Source organism: Alexandromys fortis, unplaced genomic scaffold, assembly GCF_014885135.2.
Source record: "Alexandromys fortis isolate MF-2015 unplaced genomic scaffold, M_Fortis_MF-2015_v1.1 scaffold_164, whole genome shotgun sequence".
Taxonomy (NCBI): domain Eukaryota; kingdom Metazoa; phylum Chordata; class Mammalia; order Rodentia; family Cricetidae; genus Alexandromys; species Alexandromys fortis.
The window spans coordinates 1,926,743-1,953,935 of NW_026068047.1; the positions used below are offsets into that span (position 1 = coordinate 1,926,743).

General features: G+C 37.4%; 1 protein-coding gene across 13 annotated transcripts in view; it reads right to left on the reverse strand.

Annotated features, from left to right (window-relative positions):
- The window catches only part of Dop1a (DOP1 leucine zipper like protein A), an 88,946-nt gene that overhangs the window by 15,419 nt on the left and 46,334 nt on the right, over nt 1-27,193 (reverse strand). For 12 of the 13 annotated variants that reach the window (XR_007588161.1, XM_050118885.1, XM_050118884.1 and 9 more), the window contains 16 exons: nt 26,322-26,555; nt 20,415-21,033; nt 19,543-19,817; nt 18,258-18,410; nt 16,370-16,467; nt 15,018-15,277; nt 11,743-13,729; nt 10,500-10,611; nt 10,240-10,422; nt 9,639-9,764; nt 6,671-6,805; nt 5,466-5,521; nt 4,044-4,148; nt 1,687-1,753; nt 1,164-1,308; nt 933-1,012 (listed from right to left, as the gene is read on the reverse strand). Coding sequence is in view for 11 of the 13 variants with exons in the window: in XM_050118885.1 (XP_049974842.1) it covers nt 933-1,012; nt 1,164-1,308; nt 1,687-1,753; nt 4,044-4,148; nt 5,466-5,521; nt 6,671-6,805; nt 9,639-9,764; nt 10,240-10,422; nt 10,500-10,611; nt 11,743-13,729; nt 15,018-15,277; nt 16,370-16,467; nt 18,258-18,410; nt 19,543-19,817; nt 20,415-21,033; nt 26,322-26,555 (4,635 nt within the window). In the remaining 2 variants the exon portion in view is untranslated. The remainder of the gene's footprint in view (nt 1-932; nt 1,013-1,163; nt 1,309-1,686; nt 1,754-4,043; nt 4,149-5,465; nt 5,522-6,670; nt 6,806-9,638; nt 9,765-10,239; nt 10,423-10,499; nt 10,612-11,742; nt 13,730-15,017; nt 15,278-16,369; nt 16,468-18,257; nt 18,411-19,542; nt 19,818-20,414; nt 21,034-26,321; nt 26,556-27,193) is intronic. The other variant, XR_007588162.1, reaches the window with a different exon arrangement.

Consider the following 27,193-nt stretch of genomic DNA (forward strand, 5'->3'; position numbering starts at 1 on the left):
CAGAGACAGCCAGATCTCTGAATTCAAGGCCAGCCTGGTCTACATAGTGAACTAGACCCTGTTTGGAAAACAAACAAACAAACAAACAAACCCCAAAATTAAAACAAAAGAAAATGTAAATAAAAAGTACCCCAAGATTCCACTTTACCCCAGTCCAAATGACTACTGTCAAAACTTAAAAACCAAATGCCTGCAAGGATGTAGGGCTATGATGTGATAGGCATTTAATAGAGCAGAAAATCTTTAAAAAAAAATGGCCAGAGCACAAACTAATTAGCCACTATGGAAATTGGTTTGGAGTTCTCAAAAAATTAAAAATATCTGGGGCAAGAGAGCAGTATCTTAAGATCACTATATAGTCAAAGTCAAACCTGTTATCTGGAGCTGGAGACTCAATGGATCAAGTATGTGCTGCACAAGTAAGGACCTGAGTTTGGATTGTCAGCTCTCTCACATAAGTTGGGAATGGTGGAGTCTATCTGTAACCCCAACACTAGCAGGGCAGAGACAGATAAATCCTCAAAGCTTTCTGGCCAGCCATTCTCATGTGTCAGTGAAGAGGCTGCTTGAAACATAAAAGCTGGAGAATGATAGAGGAGAGAGCTGACAATCAACCTCTGGCTTTCACGTGCATAGGTGTATGTGCATGTATGTGTACACACACACAAATACACAGGCATTGCCCCACATTGGCATATACTTGGCAATTATATATACTAGTGATTTCTAGAAGCACAAAATGATTTCTGAAATTAAAAACTTCTCTACGAGAATTTTTTCTTCCCTTCCTTATTTTTGTTTTTTAGAAACAGGGTTTCTTTGTGTTTCCATGGCTGTCCTGGAACTCAGTCTGTAGATCAGAATTTCTCAGTGATATGTACTATTTAACTGTTCGCTTCAGTGTGCATGTGAAAACACTTGATAATGTTTACCTCGGAAAGCAATGTCAGTGCATGGACACTATATACAGAGGGAGTAATGTTTGAGGTTTCCATTGCAGGTGATAGCATATCTAAATAAGAGAAGAGACGGGTAAAGATAATGATTAGTATTTTCTCACTGATAAAAGCTATTTAATAATGAAAAAAAGGATGAGCTTACCATCTAAATAAACACTGTTTAATAAATATATGCCAAAAGAATAAGAGAAAGGAGCACAATACCTTCAACATCAGACTCCAAATTGGTTCCATCCACCATTATTTTAGGAGAAGCCTTAACTTCTAGGTTTCGTCGGAGCCACGTTGTCTGCTCTAGAGAGGAACCAGCAATTGCACCAATAGCATCCACAATTTTGTGAGTCACATCCTAGAGAAACAAGGAAGAATCGTTTGTGCACACACACATGCAAATGAGTCATGGGTTTCTGAAGTCTTTTATGTTCTGACAAGAGATATTTTCTAATACATATTCTTCCCCCACTCCCTCACCCTGTCTAAAAATGATCTTGTGTAGCTCAGGCTGGCCTCAAACTCATGTATGTTGCAGATACTGGCATCCCGATCCTCCCACCTCTATCTTCCTAAGATTATAGACATTAAGCCACTACCCTGGTACCATTTTTATATAATAGACTATCTTAATTTTTATAGAGTAGTTAGAAGGAACATCATAAATTATCTTCTGTGATATCTCCTAATTTTAACTTTTAATTTAGATAGCAACCTTGAATTCAGAATGCCTTACCTGAAGGTCTCTTTGGTCTTTTTTATTTTCCAAACTAGGATTTTTCATAATAAACTCATTTAGAACCCTGTTGGAGCAATTTTTAAAAAGAAAAAAAAAGTTATCAGTCTAAAGGAAAAGTGTAATTTCTTGTAGTACATGTTTCCTAGTCCCTAACATTTATGTATGGAAAGACACAATGATACTAAGAGCATCATTATTTGTTAAGAACCTTCAAATGGAAGGAATCCATATGTCTTGCAATAACAGCAGAAGAATCTGTGCCTAAGGTACTAAACAGTAATAATGATGAATCTTACTTGCTACTTCCTGTTCTTCAGCTCACATCCCAAGTATCTCCTGAGTCTATTGCTATAAATGATTCTCCTCATGTCTAGAATGTTTGTGAATCACTATCCACTTCAATGACATGGATTAATGGCCAGGCACTGTTCTAAGAATTTAATAAATATTAACTCTTTTAATCCTTTTTAACAAGCGTATGAGATAGGCATCATCACTGTTTCCATTTTACCAAGGAAAGGTTAAATGACCTACCCTACTTAAAGGTCACATATCTAAGTAAAGGAGCTGAGATAGGGTACAACTTCAGAGCCTGTTTACTAAACATTCTTACATATTTCATCGTCTAAAATACACTTTTCATTTCTTTCTTTTCTTGTGATCAAATATCTTTGAAAAAAAAGTCCCCTTCCTTCTCCCCTCCACCTACACTTGCACCCTTCTACCCTTACTTCTTGCTCCTAAGTATCAGTGCTTTTCTAATCTCCAACCCAGCCTCTTAGCAAATCCTCATCACTCCAACTTCTTCCAAAAAGTGCCACCTCTCTCTCTCAATCTTTTCTGTGTGTGTGCACTCACTTGCACAGATGTGTGCGCCATGATGAGCATGTGGGGTTCATTCGAAAGACAAACTCAGCTGTGGGTCCTTGTCTTCTACCACTTGGAGCATTGTTCACTGTGTGCAGAACACTAGCTGGCCCCGGAGCTCCAGGGATCCTCACCTCTGCCTCTCCTCTCTCTGCAGCGGTGCAGGGTATAGACACTCTATTGCACTGGACTTTATGTAGGTTCTGCGGATCAGAACTCAGGTCTTCAAGCTGTCATTTCAAGTGCTTTACTCACTGAGTCAACTCCTCACCATCTTCTTAACCTTCATTTCTAGATGCCACACAGACGACACCTGGTTTTTTATATTTCCTGATAACTCCTTGTCTAGCTCTCTTCCTGTCTTTTTCCTGCTTTCTAAATGCCAATATCAGTTGTTCACATCTTCTCACCTCCCACTGACATAAATTCCTAGCTCCCTGATCATAAGGAGCACCATCCTCTCTTCACAGTTTGCAGTCATGCCAATCTCTCACTCATTGCCGATATTATCCAATAAAATTCAACTTTCTTTCCAAGCAGCACCCATCTCCTGTTGCCCACCCTAATTTTTTACTATTTCTCCGCCTGTGACACACCATCACCAAACCAGATAATGCAGCTTGTCTTAGTATACAATAAAGCCTTTTTACTCTTACCACTGTGATTCACGTGCCAGGTTTTTACTACAGGTCTATTATGAATTCCCAAACAACACTACACAAGGCGATGCTTACTGTTAGTAAGGCAAGGTGACTAGCATTTACCAAATAATCAAACAAACAGGTATCTGTTAGCCTAGATCTAGAAACTCCAAGACTGGGGGCTGGAGAGATGGCTCAGAAGAGCACTGACTGCTTTTCCAGAGGACCTGGTTCAATTCCCAGCACCCACATGGCAGCTCACAGCTGCCTGTAACTCCAGCTCCAAAGTTTCTGACACCTTCACACAGACATACCTGTAGCCACAACACCAATGAACACAAAAACATACTAAAAACAAAACAAAACAAAAATTTCAAGACTATTTATGTGCAGGATTCAGCACACCTTTTCTACAAAGTTCCTTTAAGCATAGTACAGACTCACCTGCATTTTCCCCACTGTTTCCCTACTGATCCCAAATGATGACTGGTTCTCATCTTTTTGTATCGTGTTCTACAGCTTGTATATGTCTAAACACACTGTATTCCTTCCTATTTCCTTCCACTTACAGACCTTAAATGTCTGGATCTGTACCTCAAGATGCCTGTGAACAGATACACAGATGACATGCCACACAAAACATGTTCTTCAGCAATCAGAACAGTGAGGATTATATCCTTATTAAAATTGCATGTATGCATGTGTATGTATGTACACATATGTATAGAGATGTATTTGTGTGTGTGCCGCTGGAGTCTGAACTCAGGTTCTTTTGTATAATAAGTATTTGTTCTTCTACCGAGTTATATTTCTAACCTTTCAAAATTGTTAAGACAGATTACTTACCCAAGTATAAGAAACTGCCCTGGGGCTGGAAGACTCAGCTGTATAGAATCTTTTAGAAGAACCAATAGTGATGTCCAACTGTCCACTAAATTGGGCACTGGAATTCTGAAATATAAATTAGTTTGATAGAAACCATAGTAAACTTTAATCTTCTCATGTCTTCTTACAACCCTTAACACATGTTCTAAGATATCTGATGCATTTAAACTTTTATAGACTATTAAAGAATGGAAATTTGCCTGGCGGTGGTGGCGCACGCCTTTACTCCCAGCACTTGGAATGCAGAGACAGGTGGATCTCTGTGAGTTTGAGGCCAGCCTGGTCCACAAAGGCTAGTTCCAGGACAGACTCCAAAGCTACAGAGAACCCTGTCTTGAAACCCGCCCCCACCCAAAAAATAGAAATGGAAATTTAAAAATTCTTATTTTCTACTAAGAAAAGGAAGCACATTTAAATACTTGATATAATTTCTTAATTTAAAATTTGCAATGGAGATCTCTTATCACATACAGTGTTAGAAACAAAATATAACTGCATTAATTCTTTTAAACAATGGTCCATCTGTGCTGCACACCAGCCTCCCACTTGCAAAAAACTGAGTTGGATCTCTGCCTTCAGCCCAACCTTTACCCCACCTGTACCTAAGCAAAGACTTCATGCAGGTCTTGCTTTAAGTCATCATCAATTTAAATACACCAAAACCCCGACTTACCGAGGTTAGTCACAAATTAATACAGTTGCTCCATTAGGGAAGATTAGGATTTAAGTTCTTAAGGAAGAATTGTATTAGAATACTGCTTTTGTTCAGAGTCAGCTAATACCAAAAGTGAACACCAAACATGAAGATAATTGCAAGCTTCTGTTCTGTTCTGTTCTATTCTATTCTATTCTATTCTATTCTATTCTATTCTATTCTATTCTATTCATTTATGGGTCTCTGGCTATCGTGAAACTCAATATGTAGACTAGGCTGGCCTTAAGCTCATAGAGATCTGCCTGCCTCTGCTTGCTGGGATTAAAGGCATGGATCAAAATGTCCAGCCCCCCATTTTTTCTTTCTCAAAAAGGCAACCAAAATGGATTGCTATGCATTCACCTCTACCAATCAAAATAGTAGTTAGTTTAGAGGCAGCGAACATGATTTCCAGAGAAAGCTGTCAGTTGCCTGCAGGTTCACTATTTATTAACCACATGTTGTTCACATCTTTGGAGTGCAGGATCTGCCCAGCTCCCTCATTAGCATGCCCAGGATTAACAGCCACACCATTTCTGCCGTAGAGCTTCTTCCTTTCCCTTCAAAGGAAGCAACAGTAACAAGAGCAAACCCACTACTTTTGGAAAGAACTCAAGTGCTTTTCTTTGTAGCTTCTGAAGCTGTACAGGTGGCAACTGATTAGAAAAAGGTCTACATCAGCATCTTACCTTTGTATATAAGCATAGAAAAACTGAAGCATGCAGACTTCCAGAGAAAGATGTTTCTATAAACAAAAGAAAATTAGTTTTACAGTGAAGCAAGATGATGCCTTGGCAGAGGAGCTGCAGTTGCTGGTACGACAGTCTTGGCTTTAAAAAGGCAGAAACAATTTTTCCAAGAGGACAACAGTTGGTGTCTCACATTGGGTGCCAAAATGTTGTGCATATCTTTTGGTCTTTTTTGCTTTTTGGGGGCCCACCCAGCTCCCAAATAAATCACACTCAGAGGCTTATTCTTTGTTATGAATGCCTGACCTTAGCTTGGTTTATTTCTTGCCAGCTTTTCTAAACTTAAATGATGCCAGTTACATTTTGCCTCTGGGCCTTTTCTTCTGTACATCTTACTTTCACTCTTACTCCATGGCTGGATGGGTGGTTGGCCCCTAGCGTCATCCACTTTTTCTCTTGCTCCTTTCCCCAGATTTCTCCTATTTATACTCGCTGCATGCCAGCCCCACCTGTCCTTTCTCCTGCCTCACTTTTGGCCATTCAGCGCTTTATTAGATCATCAGGTGTTTTAGATAAGCAAAGAATCACAGTCTCACAGAATTAAACAAATGCAGCATTAAAAAAAGCAACACATCTTTACAGCATTAAACAAATGTTACACAGCATAAACAAAAGCAATACACCTTAAAATAATATTCCCTAACATAAAAGTATGCTGTATCTGTTTACTCTCTTCACCTCCCAGTATCCTGACACCTCTCTTCACTAGCTTTGGAGCACAGACCTCACAATCGCAAAGCACAGTTTTATGTAGGGTCAAGAAATGATGTTGTCTGGAACAGTGATTATGGCAATGCTTTGGGAGTTTACAAAACTGAAAACTCACTGGAAAAGAAAGCATTAAAAAAGCTGTGAAACCTACAAAGTAGATTTTAGTCTGAGGCTTCTGTGTTCTTCTAATGGAGAGAAAATAATCCTTACTAGGAATCTAGTCCCACTTCTGACACTTCTGATCTACACATGGAGAGAAAAATCAGTTAACTGTTCATAACTGGATACAAGAATGATTAGACTATCAAGGAACTCCAAGTTTTTTTTTTTATTAAAAGAGTGCTGTGTGATAATCACAATGAAATCACTATTCAAAAAATTTCTCTACTACTGAAACTGAATTCTAAACAAAAGCAAAAGCAAAGCTTTCTTACCTTGTCCTTGGCTATGGCTGGAGGCTGCTTTAAAACTTCTTTCACAGTCTGGATAACAGTTTCTGCTCTCATGACGCTGATGGAGCGAACCAGTTCTACTAGTAAAAGCTGTTCTTCACTGGCTGCGGGAATCACCTGGAGAACACATCACAGTATCTATGCAGGGGTGTTGCTTATGTAAATTTCTTAAGAGAAGTCACAGAAGGACAGTTTTATGACCCTTTCTTAATATAAAGATGTCTCTTGAATACTTGTGATAAAATTTAACTTTTAAAATCAAAACATGGGGGCTGGAGAGATGGCCCAGCGGTTAAGAGCATTGCCTTCTCTTCCAAAGGTCTTGAGTTCAATTCCCAGCAACCACATGGTGGCTCACAACCATCTGTAGAGGTCTGGTGCCCTCTTCTGGCCTTCAGGCATACACACAGACAGAACATTGTATAATAATAAATAAATATTAAAAAAATAAAATAAAATCAAAACATGAATCTTAATAAAAATCAAAAATCAGGGCTAGCAAGATGACTGAATGCATAAAGGTATTTGTCATCAAGCTGAGTTCAATCCACAGGGTTCACAATAGTGGAAAGAGTGAACCAACTCGTGTAGGCTGTCCTCTGACCATGCACATGTGTGCAACTGTGGCATGTGTGCATCCATACACAAAGTATATCACAATCAAACAAGACAAGTCATAGGGAAAATAAAAACCAAACCCAATATATCATGGCCTATTCTAAGTACCATGTACCTTAAAGGAGGAGCCAATCCATTCTGCTTGTTACTTTGTATTATCATGGAGTGCTATTTTTCGCTATTTCATGTTTTTTCTTTTTTCAAATTTAGTATTAACAATTGAAATTTCAGTCAGAAGACAAAGGTTAACTGTCTAAGACAGTTTTCCATATCCTTTAAAGTAATTATCATGACTGCACTTAGGTCAGTGCCCAGGTTCAAATAACTACTCATGGCTGACCTGACTGTACTATTGAGGTTTCCTTCCTATACCACGTGTCCCCCCTCCCCCGCCACAGAGGTACTACAAAGTTTGTGATCTGCTTCTTTTATCAAAAATTCATGGCCGGGCGATGGTGGTGCACGCCTTTAATCCCAGCACTCGGGAGGCAGAGGCAGGCGGATCTCTGTGAGTTCGAGACCAGCCTGGTCTACAGAGCTGGTTCCAGGACAGGCTCCAAAGCCGCAGAGAAACCCTGTCTTGAAAAACCAAAAAAAAAAAAAAAAAAAAAAAAAAAAAAAAAAAAAATTCATTCATGAGGTTATCTGCTGACTTAACAAATTTGTATCATAGTTGTGTGACACACACGAAAAAGTTCATCCCTAAAGTTCTGACAGTGGTGAATTTTAATTCACATATTTAAGATTTTAAGCAATAAATCTCATACATTTTCCTTTTCCTCTCAGTCCCCGTGGCACTCCCCCCACACCTGCAGACATTCTTGCTCAGGTGTCTCTTGGCTCTGCCTGGGACTGGAAGGTCAAAGTGCTGTCTCCTCCTTGTCATCCTGCAGTGAACTAACTGCCTTGCAGACTAGTGACAAAGTCTACAGGAAGAGTCGCTGCTATGGAACTATATCTTCAGACTACTTTCCCGTAAGTTGCTAGGTTGTCTTAACATTATTCCTTTGAATGTGATAGTTCTTATTTTTTTTTCTCTTTTTAAGATTTTATTTTAGCATCTTCTCTTTACCCACAATGTTTCTGAAAGAACATACTGAATTTTACGTAGGTATCTTTTCAGTGATGAGCATGGACTAAAATTTGTTTCTTTGATTGCTAAGGAATTTCTTGTACTATTTCTATAATAGTTATCTCCTCCTTTTGTTTATTCTGCGAGAAGGTATTAAATATCTAGTACCACACCCTATTTTTTTTTTTTTTACAATTCCCTTCTGTATATTTCTTATCTTTAAGGTTACAATTCACTTCAGGTATTTACTTCTTTTTGTTACAGAATTAAGATACAATCACTTAAAAAAATTTAAGTTATCTTTTCCCTCCATATAGCATCTACTACTAAATCCTCATATGCAAAATAATTAAAAATGGCAGAAATGTTTATTTTTCATACTTCAGTAATGTCAATACATATGTAATGTGGAATCTGAAAGAAATGACAGGTTAGAGACTTGTAAGTACACCAATCATGCATTTTGCATGAGAGTAAATAAGTTAATAGCATTATTACTCTAATATACTATGATTTATTTCCAATATAAAACACCCTTCCCCGATTTAAAACTTACAAAGTAAATAAAATTTTCACTCATGCTATCCAATCAAAACCAACATAGGAATTATACTTAGAGACATTAACAACTTAAAAGACATCATCAGATAATGAAAAACAACAGCAAAGATAAAAATCTTTCTCTAATATTTGCTTTCTACCCCAAGTCACTAGATTAAAAAATATACAACATTATAATTCCTATTTGAAATATAGTGACAAATTTGATAACATAGCTTATTTTTCTCTTTAATACCATTTTTTTTCTTGCTGAGGTTGAATGTATGGCCTTGTGCATGCAAGGCCAGTGCTCCAGCATTGAGCTAGTTTTCGAGTCCTAAAATACTATCTTTCACACTTGATTCCAAGTGTTTTTTTTTTTTAAGTTATTTATTTATTTATTTATTTTTTCCAGACAGGGTTTCTCTGTAGCTTTGGAGACTGTCCTGGAATTAGCTCTTGTAGACCAGGCTGGCCTTGAACTCACAGAGATCCACCTGTTTCTGCCTCCTGAGTGCTGGGATTAAAGCCGTGCTCCACCACCTGGCTAATACCAAGTTTTAACAAAAACTTTATAGACATAAGTCATTATCAAGAGCTATAGACAAGCTTTTACTTTTCCAGTTTAACCAATGGAGAATTTAAAAATCAGCACATACAAAATGAAATACAAAAGCAGGGCTTTACCAGGTACCACATGTTTACTTATGAACATAATACCTTGGTTCGGGAAGGGGTTTTGTTCTGTCTTCTTTCATTCCATACAAACGCGATGGCAGCCATGAAATGAACACCATGATTCATTGAAATGGGTCCCAATAATTCCAGAATTTGTTGTCTTAAATTCTAAAACAATTTAAGCATTTTACAAGTAAAATAAAACACACGAACATTAATAACTAGATAAAGCATTTACTTCAACAATAGTAGAGAAACCTTCGTGTTAGCAGCAGTCACTGGGTATGAAAGATACTAGACACAGAAGAACAAATAGTATATAAACTCACTCCTATGAAAGATCCAGAAAAATCAAATATATATGGAAATAAAATGGACTGGCTGTTGATTAGGGTTGGGGATGGGAAAGATGAGCAAGAGCGTGCATGCACAAAGAAATTTTCTGTAACAAAAGACATAACTGAAAACTGGACGGTGACAGTTTCACAACTTTACTGTTTTACATCCCTTAAAATAATTAACACAACTGTTTACTACTCAATGTTCATGGAATATCACATGCACGATCTAAGTTAGCAACTCATTGTGAAGAAAGTCCTCAAACAGATACTTGTGCTCTACAGATAAGTTTAAGTCATCTAACCTTTGTGGCTCCCAGATTGATTGTGGTAACAGATGCAGATGCAGTGACCGTCATCTTTTCTGCAGCATCTGCCTGGTGCAGTATGCTCCAGAGCAGAGTCACAGAAGACATGATCATGTGAAGGATTGAGAGGATTCCACTGCGAGCTTCAAACAAGTGTTTCTGGTCCACATTGACCAAGAGCTATCAATCAGAGGAAAAACAGTTACTTACTGAGAGGCACATCTTTAAGAAGACCACAAATGTCTCTGAAATCTTACTTGATGATACTGGGTAGTCGGATCCAACAAGCAGTAATGGATAATGGCTGTGATTCCTTCCAAAAGAGTAAGAATCATATCTGGTGGAATAACTGATGCTATCCACAAAGGCCTGAAAAAAATGTATGAAACAGAAGGTCTGTGAAAGCATACTTCAGTTTACCACTAGTAAGTGCCTAGCACGTGCCAGACACACAGTAGGCACTCAATAAACATGAATAATAAAAAAAGAAAACATCAGGGACTTACTATTTCCTAATCTGTAAGTGAGCTGATCTAACTGCACCAGAGTTGTTTGGCTAGAAAACAATATACAGGGCTGGAGAGATGGCTCAGCGGTTAAGAGCATTGCCTGCTCTTCCAAAGGTCCTGAGTTCAATTCCCAGCAACCACATGGTAGCTCACAACCATCTGTAATGAGGCGCCCTCTTCTGGCCTGCAGGCATACACGCAGAGAAACTATTGTATATATAATAAATTAAAAAAATATATATATTTTTTAAAAGAGAACAATATACAAAGTAAAGAAATAAAGCCACTGTGAACCCCCTACTGGGGCATGCCAAACACATCAGTGGAGGTTTTCTTAGAGGAGAACCAGACACCAGTCTACTAAACATCTGCCTAATTCTTCACAGATCAGTTCTGAATATGGCTGAGACACAGAGTTTTTACCTCCAAACTGGGGAAACCAATAACAAAATTAGATGGGGAAAATACTTTAAAATTTATATTCACTTCAGCTGCAAATTTATTTGTATTTAGATAATATACTGGACAAGGACTGGAAAAACTTTTTTTTTTTTTTGCTCAGTTAAGTCAAAAGAACATCTAATTTAACTTTAATTCTTGCTTGAAAGAAAAAAGAACTGTTTTCTTTCATCTCTATTCTATGTATCTTATTGATACTCAAATACTAGAGCTGAACTTTCTTATTTTTAAAATTGGCTTACTATTTATAACATATTGACAGCCACTATTTCATTTACTCCTAGTACGCTTTTTGTTTCTTTGTGGCAGTGCTAGGGATCAAACTGAGGGCCGTATGCAACTAAATACCAACTCTGCCAGTGCTGCATTCTATGTTTCACTCAAATCGTGACATTTAAGGAGACATATTTATGAAAATGTCACTAACAACAAAGTTAAAAATCAATCTTTACTACCATCAAATAACCACGTTTTGTATTTTTACTGCTGAATTAATGTCCAAAATGACAACAAAGCTAAAATCAGTCATTACCTACTATCAGATAATCCTGTTTCATATTTGTACTGCTGAATTAGATTGTCCAAATTCCTGCACAGCTGTAGTGTCACAGAAACCACAACTCTCTGTAGAACTTTTCCCATGTAAGGCAGAGTAGATGTGATTAAGCCAATCCACTGTGGATGCATCTTACATGCACAGTGCTGGTGCAAAGCTCTGATCACTGCACAGAGGAACATGCCTTGACAAGTGATGGGCTGAGCGTGCAAATACTGAAGAGAAGTCATGGGCTGATGGGGACTGATGTGTTCCAGATCAGACACAACGAAATCAAAACCTGCTTCATTCTCTTCAGGAATCGTCATCACCCGGTGTTCTAGAACAATCAGCCTCTGAAGCACCCTAAGAAGCTGTGACTGGAGTGTGCTGCCATTGTCAAATTCATCCTCTGAGAAATTGATGAGGCTGTCTTCTGAGAAGCCTTCTTCCACAGCAACCATGTTCTTACCTGCGATTTTTTCACTGTGCCATTTTTGTACACTGAAGATAGAGGATAGCAAACAATGAAGAATCACTTTCTGAACTTTGCACTTAGATAGCATATCAGAGATAAAACTAGGGAAACCCTTTGCAGAGCTTTCTATTACTTTTGCTAGCTCTGTAAAGAGGAGAGTCAAGATTTCTATGCTCATCATTTGCATGTTTCGATTGCCTATCAAGTCTTGGGTAGTGACCTTAACATGAGTTGGGTAATGGCTACGCATGTAATATAAGCAGAGAGAAATAAGAATTTCGATGTACATGGAACTCCGGAAGTTATGATTTGAGTCCACTGGAATGTGACTATAGAAGTCTTTGCCCATAACAGAGATTCGGTGTCTGGCCAGTAGATTCTGAAGCAGTGACAGCTGAGGAGTATATGCATTATTTACACTTGTGGTTGAAATGGCATTTACAAAAGCAATGGGGTTAGTTTTCAAGATGGATTTGATGGCAGAAAAGGCATACAGAGTCCTTGATGAATCATACAACTGCAGATACAGGAGCACATGTTGGTAGAGAGGATGGATGTTGAAATTGGGAGATTTCCGTGATCCTGGAGAGCCCATGTCACTCTCGATTTCAGAAATTTCACCCTCACCACAGCTATACCAGTTCTCTAAGTCCAGGCCGTCACTGAAGAACACATTTGTTTGTTTCAGTTTCTCATTTGTAGCTTTTTTCTTGTCCTCATCCTTTTTTCTGGCAAGCTTTACTTTGGGTTTTGCACCTGGTTGTTTACCTGATTCCTTAACAATTGTTTCTTTCTCTGAGATCTTTTCTGCTAACTTTTCTTTGAAGCTAAACTGAATACTACTGTGACTCCTTTGTCTAGATTTGGTTTCTGTGGAAACAGAAGAATCATTGAGAGTCTGTGCTGTTCCCGAAATGCAAGGAGAAGAGCTGTTTCTAGAGATCCCATTGGCCAAGCACTCACAGCCTTCCTCTGCAGACACAGACAGAAACTGAGGGCTGTCGTCACTCAGCAAAGCATGCTGACTGTGTTGAGGGGCCTGATCGTCACTTTTCATGGCCTTTATACCTGCATCTAAATCACCGCTCTTTAGTGGCAGGGATTCTATTTCTAACTCAGATGTAACTGATGCGGATTCTGCTTCCAGGCCACTTACAACTTTACATATCAGGTCAAAGACGACTTGCTGAACGTCATCATCTGGGGAGCTTGCCTTTGCCATAAGAGAATCCTCATGAGCATTTACATTTTCAGGATCAACTTCATAACTGAAGTTGTCTCCGGCAGAAGACTGAGAACACCCGGAATCAGAGCTCTGAAGTATTTCCATCTGCTGATCTGGGAGGTCAAAGTCAGATACAACCATTGGAATCGTCTCACTGCTGGTGCTTAGGAGGGAAAGTCTATCACTCAATGGATTAACAGTGAGGCTGAAATTCTCTATTTCGTCCATAGTAAGATGCTTTTCACCATTTCCTTTCGATGCAATGAGGTGCACTTGGCTTACTGGCATATGACACAATAGAAAAGGAGAAAAACACAAAAAATGATTAAGATAACTAAAATATAAAAAGCAGACCAACTTCAAAAACTATAATATTTGTTTGCATCACCAACCTGTATCTTCTGATTAAAATTTTAGTTTACTATTATCTTAGAACTTTGAAATAAGATAATCATGTAGATGACCATTAGAATTTATAGCTTAATGACAAAAGTACGTTTAATAGACAGAACATAAATTTTACCTTTTTTTCTCTAAAATAAGACATTCTTTAAAATTACAGGTTAAAATTACTCTTTCCTCCTTATATAATAAACCCCTTTATTTATACTGGTTAAAATTGAAATGATATATAGTTTAAAGTATCAATACTTCCTTAGTTTTAGTACAAATTCAACAAATACTTATGAACTATCTAGCCTGCGTCAGATGGGAAACCAAGAGGAGTTTTAAATGAGTAAGAGACCACAAAAACATATTTTTCTTCCATTGCACACCATGTAGGGCAGAACTATGTTATGTTTCAGAAGAAGTTTTGGAAGTTTTGGTGCTGTATGCATAGTAAAGTTAAATGCCACCAAAGTGCTGGTACCTCAGTTGAAGTCTGAGACTGGAATAGGAGAAATGAGAATCCGGCAATAGTTAGAGACTGGCTGACAGAGTGCTACCACTTGAATGTTTTGGCAATAAGCAGGGTAGTGCAAGTTCTTAGAACATCCACAGGAAGCACATAAAAGCTAAATAGAGGACCCCAGACTCAGCAGAAACACTAGAAATGGAATAGAAGCATGATAGTTTGCAGCATCACCATTTACCAGCTGTGGAACTGAAAGTCACAGCTTTCTGAACATCAACTGTAAATCAACTGGTAAAATAAGCTGGCCCACAAGGTGATGTCTATAAAAGATAAGGAAAAATGACTCATGACTTATCATACATAAAGTGTGCATTATAGGCCTCCCCATGAAATATCTACTGAGCCTTTGCAGGATCTGAATTGCTACATAAATTCAAAAATACGTCATAAAAAATTGACTGTCTCTGGCTACAGTTGTGGCTGATTCCTTCTCTGAGAAACTCAGCTTATTAACAAGATCTACAAGCTCAAAGACAGTTATTGATGAAGTGTATTTTGACCCATCTAGATGAGACTCTAACAGACAAGGAAGGGAGGAAATAAGACATGAAAAAAAAATCCCACACACAATTTTCTTGACAATCACTGCATGGTCACACCTCACTTCTTTGAATAACTTAAGTCTAATTAGAAGTAAACTTTATGAGCTTTACCATTGTTGCAGGTAAAATTTTGCATGAAATGTTTGTCATTTTCCTCTCCTGGATAACAGGAAGTCTTACTCCAGTAACGTTCTGCTTGTACACGCTGCACTGAAACCCTCTGAGTTTTTGGATGAAGTAGAAGCAGTAATAACGGTTCCAGTACTCTGGCAATGTCATGCCTTTGTAGCACTTGGTTCAGCCAGGCTTGCCCCACAGAGCTAGTAGAACCATCAAGACTATTAAGGCTATCTAACATGATGAATAGTGACCTAAACACAGACAATAAAAACAAAGAATAAAACACTTTTAATTGTAGCATGACTTTTTCTGTAGTTAATATTTTTAGCAATTTTTCTAGTTAAGAAAACATTTTCTTCTTTTCACATTGAAAAATATTACAAGTATATATTACTTTTACAAGACACATTTTACTTAGTCTTGCTTAGTAACATATTTCACTGATATTATGCACTAAAGTTTTCACAGTGGCGAGGGCTACTCTGCTCTCAGTTCTCTCCAGGAGTTAAAAGAACGCACGAAATTCAAGTAATGCCATCCCATAAAAGGTCTGAGCTAGTCTGAAACCAGAAAACCCAATACCCAAATCCTCTGTGGAATCTTGGGTTAGCAAGTTAAATTCAGTGGATTTTAACTGCTTTCTCTGTCAGATTAGAACAGGTGGTTGCCAAACTAGAAACTTGTTTGTAAGGCACTTGGCTCAAGGTCTCATTCATTATATGGGTTGACCAGATAGTTCAACAGAAACTCCTCTGAAGATGGCTGAAAAGTACTGGTTAATCCAAAGTTGGGTTGTAATCGCAGTAAGGATTATGGCCACTTTTATAAGACCTGAAGGTAGGATTACTATTTTCTGATACCTTATGAGCCCAAAATCAATGCAAATCTAATATCTGAAGCATGAATTACTCCATTTACTTTTGGGTCTATATGTGAACAAGCATCTCTGGAGACAAATATTTTGAATCCATGGGAGGGGGGCGTTGGTAGTACTTTCAGTTAAGGCAGAGGATCGAGAATGGCTGACTAGTATTTCAACAGTGTGAATATAGATTCAAAAAGGCTGGGTGTTCTCTGTATTCCTACCATCATACAATGACACATGGCACATAAAAGGGATTTGATGATCAGTGGCCCAATGTCTGAAAGGAAGACACTTGGTTCTCCACACATTAGAAATGAAAATCTACTGGCTAGGTAACACTACCAAGTATTTTACTGGAACTTTGATTTTCTAAAAAACTAATAAATTCTCATCTCCTATTCTATCCTGACAGAGACTTCCAGAAAAGACAACAAATAAGACAACCAACAGTAAGATGGGAATATAAAATGTAACCAACCTGTCAAAGGAACGTGCAAAAGATGACTTATTTATGTGGAGATCCCTTGTTAGATGCCAAAGAACTGCAAACTTTGCATGTGCTTCCATCCTTATTTTCTGAGAAAAATGGGAGATTAAATTATTTTCTTCTCAACTGAAGATATTAAGTGATTTAATAAAATTATTTAATAATAAAATCAGTATAACTGTTTACAAGTACCAAGTTTAATGGCCACAGTGCTCAAGTATACACTGCAATGAATTTTTAGTATGTTATATAACTTGGAAGTAGAATCAAACAAAATATTTGTATATAGACAAAAATATTTAGCCTAAAGGGTCACTTATGCTGGTTAGTTTTTACTGGAAGTTGATACAACCCTGAGTTATCAGGGAAGAGGAACCTCAAATAAGGAACTGCCTAGATCGGACTGGCTTGTGGACACATCTAAGAGGCACTGTCTCATTGGCTAATTGATCTTGGAGGGCCTAGCCCCATTGCGGAAGCATCCCTAGGCAGGTTGTTGTGGGATATACAAGAAAACGAGGTAAAGGTGGGTGTAGTGTCACACACCTGTAATTCTAGCACTCTAGAGGCAGAATCTGGTGAATTTCTGTGAGTTCCAGGACAGCCAGGGCTACAGAGAGAGACCCTGTCTCAAAAAAAGGAAAGAGAGAAGGAGGAAGACATAAGCACTCACACAAGCAAGCTAGCTAGCTAAGTATATGCCTGTGAGCATCCAGAGAGCAAGCTATAAAGCAATGTTCTTCCATAGTTTCTTGTCATCGTTCCTGCTCTGACTTCCCTCAGTGATAGTATGATCTAGAAGTATCAGACAAATGAACCTTTTCCTCTAAGCTGGTCATCATTATGTTTTATTACAGCAACAGAAACCAAACTAGAACATCACCTTAACTCAAAGAGTTACTTTAGACTTTTACCGATGTGACTACTGATAGTGTAACAGAAAACAATGACAGCTAAAAACATGCATGCCATTATATTATGCATATACAAAACATTTCTTTCTTCTTAAATAAAACAATTGAGTTTAAAAATTATTTTCTCTCAGGAAAATAATCATACTCAAATGAATTTCTAAAAAAAAAAAAAAACATGGCCGGGCGATGGTGGCGCACGCCTTTAATCCCAGCACTCGGGAGGCAGAAGCAGGCGGATCTCTGTGAGTTCGAGACCAGCCTGGTCTACAGAGCTAGTTCCAGGACAGGCTCCAGAGCCACAGAGAAACCCTGTCTCGAAAAACCAAAAAAAAAAAAAAAAAAAATGTGTTTTAAATTTAGTGAAAATATGGTGTCAGTTTTTTACACTCGTCCTCAAATATTTATAAAATGCTTCAAGCAAAGTCCCAACCAATAAGACTTTAATTGTTAAAAAAAAAAAAAAAAAAACCTACATGGGATAAGTTAGAAGAGTGCTTGCTTTATCTATAAGCTTAAGACATGACTTTTTCTATGATGCTTATATTTATACATTAACCAAGGGAAATGTTTAAAATTCAATATTGTTTGAATTTTTTCAGGGATGTGTATCTTTACTCAGAACTTGTAAGAATTATTCTTAAAAAGGAGATGTTGTATATTAAAAATAACAGGTTTTTATTTGTTATATATTTATACATATTGTAAAACAGAAAATGAAACACAAGATTTGTTCTAAAATTTTATTTCTGAACAATTTTGAAAGAATATGGTAGGACACAAATTAGAATTTAAGATTTTTTTAAATGAACACTATTACTCACATTTAACATTATGTTCTTTATTATTATTTATTCTGATATGAGGTATAATAATTTTCCTAGAGCGGTCCCTTAATTTATTTTTTGTCAATATGTGTGTGTGTGTGTGCACGTGCATGCTCTTGTGTGTGAAGGATAAGGACTTACCTTATCTTTATGGGTTAATTGCTGACTTATAACATCCTCACAGATGCTAGAAGAAGGAACCAAATTATGTAATTGATAAAATAATTCCACACTCTTCTGATGGTGCTGAGGTGTCCCGTCTCCCATCTGGTCCCATAATGTCAAGGCTACATGCTACAGAAAAAGATGTGAAAGTGACTGATTATATAATCTTTATAAAAGTCAAACTCAGCTGCTCACTTTCTGGCTAACTGAACATTAGAATCCTTTATAATACATTAAAAAACATTTTTGTTTAGAATTATTTCACGAGGGTGTTTTGCTTGCAAGTATGTAAGTGCACCATCTATCTGCTTGGCGCCCATAAAGGTGACAAATGGTGTTGCATTTCTTGGCACTGGAGTTACAGAGAGTTGTGAATTCCACTCAGTGCTGGGAACTGAACCTGGGTTCACTACAACAGCCTTAAGTGCTCTTAGCCACTGAGCCAACTCTCTGGCTGATACTCCTTTCAAATTCTTCTAAAATCAGCAATGTAACAGGCAGTTTCTCCATGGCCTAGATAAGAACTCTTGATTACTTTACTGGTGTTTAATGAAGTAACACCAGAATAAAGTCTGATACATTCTCACATGTTACAGACTAAAATATTCAAATATCTAAGAACCTGTAAGAGTTTTCTCCCTCTTCTCTAGTGCTGAGGATTGCAAAATGGCCTCATGTATGTTAGGCAAGCATGCTATCACTCAGCTACATCCCAAGTCCATGGAGTTTTCTGAAGTCAGATTAGAACTCCATGTGCTATCAGAGTCTTTGATCTATGCCATTCATAAGAAGACAAGAGTCTTTAGGGCTTACCATAATATTATAGAATCAACTCTACTCTAGCAGGAGGAAGTATCAGGTAGGGGGTAATGACTTGAAATTGACTCTAAAAACTCCTGAATGTATAAAGAATCCACCTGTAGGAGGCAGTGAGCTTAAAGATACTTGATGTTCTCTGGGAAGGCATCTGTACCATTATGGTAAAATCAGAGTGTGCACTATTGGTCCTGAGGGACACCGTGCACCAAAGGTAATCAAACAACACAAAATCAGAACAACCTGCCATAGAGTTTTAGAAAAGTAAGGGTTTACTCTAGTAAAAGAAGCAAAATATTCACTTACTACAGAAATATCTACCATATAAATGGGCTTTCTTCTTGTTTAGTTGAAACTCTTTCATTTCTTACTTCAGTGCCACAAATCAAGCATCATATATGCAAACTTTCTTAGCCATGTACAACCTGGATTTCTTGGAATTTACCTTGAAAAATTCAGTCTTCTCAGCTATATACCTCAGATTGCCCTGTGTTAGGGGAGGTCTAATAACTACGGCTACTCTTCCTTGGTTTGGACTTAAGGGTTGAGCAGGCTCCATGCTGTTGATATTTTCCCCAGTGACCATGGCAACAGATTGAGTCAATCCCACTAGGTCCATGACCAGAGACACAGCGACGCTCTGAACACTGAAATCACTTGCTTGGCTGCAGGCGCTCATGAGAGTCTGGAGCCATTGTGGAGGATGTGCATGTTCACAGTCTGAAACAAAAAACAGCATGAATCAGTTCATGTATATTTAAGTTAATTTCAAAATGACAAACAACACTACTTCAGGTCTTGATCTTTTAAAATCATGGTTTTTCAAATAGTCTTTATAACTTTGAAAAATAAGGCAACAATAAGAATTTCACAAACTTTTAAAAATATATACTTTCATATGCCAAGTAATATAATCTAACTTCCTATCTTTAGAAGCACCTTATCAACAAATATTATCTAATGCCTACTGTCCTACAGGAACACATGTGATGTCATAAGAGAGAAGTGATATTGTTACATTGTTTCTCCCAGACTTTTACTTTCAGTTTCTAGCTTTTAAGCAAAATGTGAAAGCCATGTAAATCACAATCTCCTAACAGTAACTTCCCCATAATGACTGGATTTCATTTAGTCTGAAGAGATGGCACAGTGAGAAAAGGCACTTGCCACCAAGCCGGATAACCTGAGTGCAATCCCTGGAACCTACATGGCGGAAGGAAAACCAACTCCCACGGGGTTGTTCTCTAACACATTCACACATGCACACACATGGACATTGCATAAAATACTAAAATATAAATAGCAAAACAATCTTACCAGTGTCAAGTTTCTCAGAATGTAACTCCGAGGTATGGTTTCCCTCTGCAATATAGACCGGGAAACTCGAGCACTCTAAGAAGAGCTGACAGGCAGCAAGGAAGGCAGAAAGGTATTCTTTTGAAGTTTTTGGTGTATATATACTTCTTTCTTTTGCATCCCCTTGGGAATCCCTGTCCCATTTTGAAGTGTCTCTTTGAAATCGACGGATATCTCCCTGATGGTCGGCAGCCAAAGGCTGAGAAAGGGAGTCCCTGTGAACGATGTAGAGGTTAATGAGTCTGGTAAGAAACTGCTGGACATACTCCAGGCAGCACTGCATCGCAGTCTTTTGTGCTGCCTTCCCACTTCGGGCTGCTGCACCCTGAGTGAAGGTGGAAGGTGGCTGGATAACAGTTTCTTCAGATCCCACTGTGGATGCTGTTTCTGTCTCTGAAGATGTGCTTCCCATTGGGATGGTAGCTGTACCCTGTCCATTCAGCTCTCTGTCAAGATCATCAGTTCGGTCTGCTTGATATTGTATAAACTCAGTGAAGCCACTTTCTGATGATCGACTACTTGGTGGGTTTTCTCCATCTTCAAATACTTCAGCAGGATTTTCTACAGAAACTGATGATACCTGATGATTTTAAACAAAGCGAAAGGTTGAGTAGGGATATAGATACTAAGGACTAGAAAGGGTGATCTTTTCAGAGAAAGCTATAGACTACTTATATACAGCTTAAGTTTATACTAGAATCAAAGCAGTTCCTACATTGACTAAAGTTTCTGATAATCAATAGCAAACAGTAATAGGGTTCCAAAAAATACAAGAAGATAAACTCATTCACCAAGTACTTATCATTCATTGTGTCATATAAGGCTGGCTTTTTTTTTTTTTTAATGATTGATTTTTCAGACAAGGTCTTGTCATGTACCCAGGCTCAATTCTACCTCAAACTCTCCTCTTAAGTGTCAGGAGTAGAGGCATGTGGCACCACACTTGTTAGGGTCCTGAGGTAAACATACATATATGTACAATCTTTAGGATCTGTACCCTTGTTTCAAATGACTACTCTATCTTCTTCATAAACAATCTTTCTTAATGTCTAAACAATGCAAAGAATAAGAAATACAAGATTAAAAATCTTGCATTTTAAGTATTATAAATAAAATCTAATGGAGGATGTATTTGGGACCACATGAATGAAAATCTCTGTTCAAGTATGTCAAGTGTCATTGCATGCCCTTACACCTAGATCCCTTCAGTGAAGACTGCTCAGCTCACATATTCAGATCATGGGTTAGGCACAGGGCCAAAGGGAACAGTTTAGAATCTAGAAAGAGACAATGGCAATACAGACAAATGACCATTTCTAGACTAGGGGCAGAGTCAGGTACTGTCTGGTTTTGTGTAAATAAAGCTGTGCATTCCCTTGAATGTGTTCCATGTCTGCAACAGAGGATAATATGAGTAAGATCATCAGAATATTTTCTTTTTAATGCACGAATTAAGTACTTCTACTTAAAGCTGGGCTTAACCCAGTGTTTCCTGCTTTAGTGAATAACACACCATCATTCATTAAAGCAAGGAAGATGGAAGCCTACAAGTCACAGTATTTTCTCCACACCTTTTTTCAACTTGCCTTATACCTACACCAGTATGGTGGCTAAGGGTGTGAGTTCTAAGTCAGCTAGGTATGTGCCATGAACTTGATAGTCTTCAAACCTTGGGTTCCTAATTTGTGCACATCAGTGTCCTCTTATCTGCAAGGGATACACACACATACACACACACATACTATATATACACATATATACATATAGTGTGTGTATATGTATGTATATATTCTAAGACCCGCAGTAGATGCCTGAAACTGTGGTTAGTACTGAAAACTTCATAACTGTTTTTTTTTCTGTTCATACAAACTAGTGGTTCTCAATCACAGGGTTTGCATATCAGATATCCTGCATATCAGATGTCTATTATGATCTATAACAGTAGAAAAATAACTTATGAAGTAGCAACAAAATAATTTTATGGCTGGGAATCACTACTATATAAGGGACTATTTTAAAGGATCACAGCATTAGGAAGGTTGAGAACCAGTGATATACACAGACCCATGATAAGGCAGCACAGGAAGAAATGTTAACAACATTAATCATATAAAACAATTCTAATAAAATAAGACTAACATGAACGTGGACTCTCCCAAAATATCTTATTATATCATAGTTATATTTCTTAAGATGATGTGACAGTATGATGAGAAGTGAGATGAATGATGCAGGTACTTGGTTGCAGTATTAACACTGCTACTCAATAAGAGCTGCTTGAACGAGCACCCAGACAGAATCCATCTGATAACTAAGAAAGGAGGGTGGATAGATACCAGATTGCCTATGCCAGAAAAAGGATGCTTTGCATGTTGAAGAGGACAGTGGATGATTCCATCAATGTACAAACAACAGCAGCAAAGAATTTAGAACTTGTAAATTATTACTAGTATTTTCCACATAAAACATTAGGTTGGCCATTGACTACTCACTGGCAACTGAAATTATGGAAATGGGAACACTCATAAAAAGGACTACTATAACAACAAGTTTCTACATTTTACAGTTAGTTTAAGGATTTAATATAGAGGGAAACTGGCAGAGTACCTAATGCCCAGCAAGCACACATTTTGGTGATCACTCATTATCCTTAATTATTTTATCACTAGTGTCTTTAAAATTTTGCTCCTAAATGTATTTCTTCTTTTTCCCGTATCTTGTTAGCCCAACTTAACACCACCTCTCACCTGCACTACTGCAGGTCTCCCCACCTCCATTTTTGTTTCTCAGATCCATACTCCACACTGCAGCCATAGTAAGTTTCTAAAACATGTATCTTATTTTGGCACTTGCCTTTTTCCCCTTCTTTGTCTTCCCATTGCTCCTAAGACAAAGAATAAAAGCCTTAGTATAGCGAACAAGGCTCTGTTAACCTGGCTCCTGCCTTTCTTATAACTGCATCATCAAGTGCATAGAGTTCCTTTCTGCCTTAGGGTCTTTGCCACTGTTTTTTCCTGTCATGTGCTTTCTCTTTTCATACTTCTCCACCCCAACAATTTCTCTAGGGCTCCACTTCAAGAAGCAGTCCCTGACTCCTAGGTATGCCCCCATCCTACACCTATACCTCTAATTTGGCCCTACACTAATCATCTATATTATCTGTAATTAAATGTGTAATTGCTTGTTTTATATAGATTGTACAGTTAGTTCATAAAAGATACTGCATGAACAAAGTAATTTTTCTGTTTCAAAGACAGAAAACTTAAGTTCAAGCTGGGCATGGAGGCACACGCCTTTAATCCCAGCACTCAGGAGGCAGAGACAAGAGGATCTCTATGAGTTCGAGGCTAATCTGGTCTACAAAGTGAGTTCCAGGACAGCCAAGGCTATTACCCAGAGAAACCCTGTCTCAAAATACCAAAACCAACCAAACAACAACAGAAAGAAAACTGAATTTCAGGGAGTTTAAAATAAATTTGCCCAATGCTGCAGTAGAAAAGCTAAGTTGTTAACACAGATCTTTGGAGAGGGAGATTTTCAACTCGGTTATTTATTATTATTTTTAATGTGACCACAGTATTACTATGTACAGTACAACTCTTCATATTATGGTGTCAAAGTCTATAGTGGCTAGCAGATTGAATTCATTTGCTTATTTTTCTCCTTTGAAAGGTTATTTACCATTTAAATGATGTGCTTTTTACAAAAGAAGACTTATTCAGGTAATAAAACTATCATTAGCTTATTCCTATTTATTTTTATATTAATACAAAGGACAATACTAAGGTAATAGAATTTAATCTATAAATCCAATTAAACTTGCATACATGAATAATATTTATTGGTTTAGACTATATTATGTGGATATATAGTTTTTATGATGAATTTCTTTTTAAAAATAGAAAGGGTATTTAGGCCATTTGAGTAGATGCCCAATACAAAAATATTATAAAAAATATTAAGTGCCATGTTGTCAAACTAGGCTCACCGTTATTAAAAGCAGCAGCCCTTCACATACATTTCAAAAAAACATGGTCTCAGCCAGAAAATATTATCAACCTTCATATATCTAAGATTATACAATTGTGCTTCAGAAAAAAGGATTGGAAAAACATATTATGGCTAAGGCGCATGAAAGAAGGAAGGATGAACAGAAATATGGGTGGATATGGGAGTTATATTCAATGTTACATCATAATTTAGATTGTATTATTTAACTGTCCTGGATTTAACTAAACAGAGTCTCATTTACCATACCTATGATCATCAATAAAGGTTTTCAGATAAATATGAATTTCCACATATTGAACATGTTACTGAAAAAATGGTAAGGGTGTGTCTTCTCCAGCTCCCATAAGTCTCATTCAGCATATTATCAGTTAAACGCTTTTTAGTTTTATTTCTGAGAAAATCTTAGAGCACCGTGTATTGACAGTCCCATGAAAGGACTTTCCTACCATGGTAGAGACAGAATATATTATACATATATGAAGAGCAGGTTGGAAAGGACCAACCTGGAAAGCAGGCTGGTTCTAGTTTATGTAGAATAACCCCAAATATATTTAAAATGATCAAATTTCATTTCATTATGAAGGATATATTAGTACAGAATGAGAAAAAAAGTTTCAGGATTAGCGGCTGGTGGGAAAGGTTGTATATACTACCCACAAATTTTATTTTGCAGAGAAGTTAAACAGGCTATCCATGGAAAGGGGGCAATTATATAAGCATATGATTACAGACAACAAACCTGATTCTCTAGAAATTTTCAAATACTTATATTAATATAGTGCCAATGTGATTACACCTAATGTAATTAATATATAATTCAATTGAAAACCTCCACTCATACTTTACTGGATTGAATTGTTTCATTCATTTATTATGAATATGTGTTTGTGTGGGTGTGTATGTTGGAAGTCAGAGCACAACCCTTAGGGAGTCAGTTCTTCCCTTTCACCACGTGTGTTCTGGGGACTGAACTCAGGTCATCAGACTTGACAGCAAGTGGTTTTACTCACTGCGTCAGTCATCTCATTGGCCCGTACTAGATATATCAGTGTTAAGTCTGAAAGGAATTAAATCACTAATTTTTCAATTAGGATTTCACTGGTATTAAAGTATGCTATTGGTGTAAAACATTAAAATTATATATTGCATGCTTATATATATGCTTATATATATGTGTGAATATGTACAAAGAGTTTAGTTTTACTCTATTTCAAAATATTGAACATATGGGTACTTAAAAATTTAAAAAAAAGATTATAGATTACAGGAAAATCATGCCAAAAATTCGGTGCAGTGAAAGAATCAATAAAATTTATACATAGGCCTGTTACCCAGACAATAGGTAATGCTTTTATGTTTACTAGATATTTCACACTGTAGCTCATATGACTAAGGCATTCAATTTTTAAAGCTAAAATAAAAAGATAACATAGCTATCATCAAAGAATCATGCTTATAAAAACTTGAATATGACTAAATTGTTTTATATAAATTTTACAAAATCAAGAATTCCTGCTACAAGTTTGGTAATTGCATAAAGATACTATGATATCAATTTTGTATACATTACATATTGAAATGATAATGTATTTGTTATATTTGGCTAAGTAAAACAATGTCATCAGCTTCTTTTTAATGTGACAAACAGAAAATTTTAAATTCCTAAAATTAGATGTCATATGTATTTTACTTCTACTGTAAAGTACTGACATGGACAATCAACTATATAATGACCAAGTTAACAAGATTCTATTGCCAAAGCACTTTGATCACTGATATTTAAACAACTTATCTTAAAAAATGTTCTGCACTAAAAAACATAACTGATCTGATACTAAGAACCCCAGCTAAAATTACCTTTTTGTCTTCCCATTCTTTGACTGTGCTGCTCTGCCCACTTGGAAACTGTACCACACCCCCAGTGCCAGCAGATAACAGTGGGGGCTGGACTTTGCTAAGGATCTTTGAGCAGAGTTTCAAAGAATCTGTGAGCTCAGACAAGCGTAATGTCTGGAGATGGCTTGTCAAGGCAGAAATCATCCTGAGTAGTAACTGGGGCAAGTGTTCTGTCTGTATTTCAATGTAAGTTTCCTGAAAATAAAAGAAAATTAGAAAGATTTAATGTAATATATAAAAGCTATTTTATTTTAATTCATACAAGTAAGGCTCTATATTTGCTTATGTTTTATGGGTATCATGCTCCTAACAGCTCACAGGCATTTTCATACTGATGACTCAGAAGATGTGCACTCAATGTCTGGTGTGGGCTTAGGGGCTAAAGTGCTTGCTGTGAAAGCATGAAGATGATCTGAGTTCGGATCCCTAGCACCCACATTAAAGCCAGGTCAGGTGGTGCACATCTGCAATCCCAGTGCTAAGGACAGGGAGACAGCAGTCAGCCAGACTAGTCTAACTGGCAAGCTCCAGGGACCCAGTCTCAAAAAGTAATTCAGGAAGACAACCACTTTCAACTTCTGGCCTCCACAGGTACAGATATCGTCCATAGGACAAGAGCGTGGTCACAAACTCCCCCCACCCCCCAATTTCTTAAACCAAGTACTTCAAGCATTATATAATTAGATACCCCAATTTTATGAGCTATATTAATAACATTCTAATGGAAGTGAATAAAATCAGTTAAAATAAAAACAGGCTGAATGCCATACCTGACACAGCACCCTCATACTTCTAGTAGGCTTCAAAATGAGAAAGCAAAAAGTTGAGGAGAG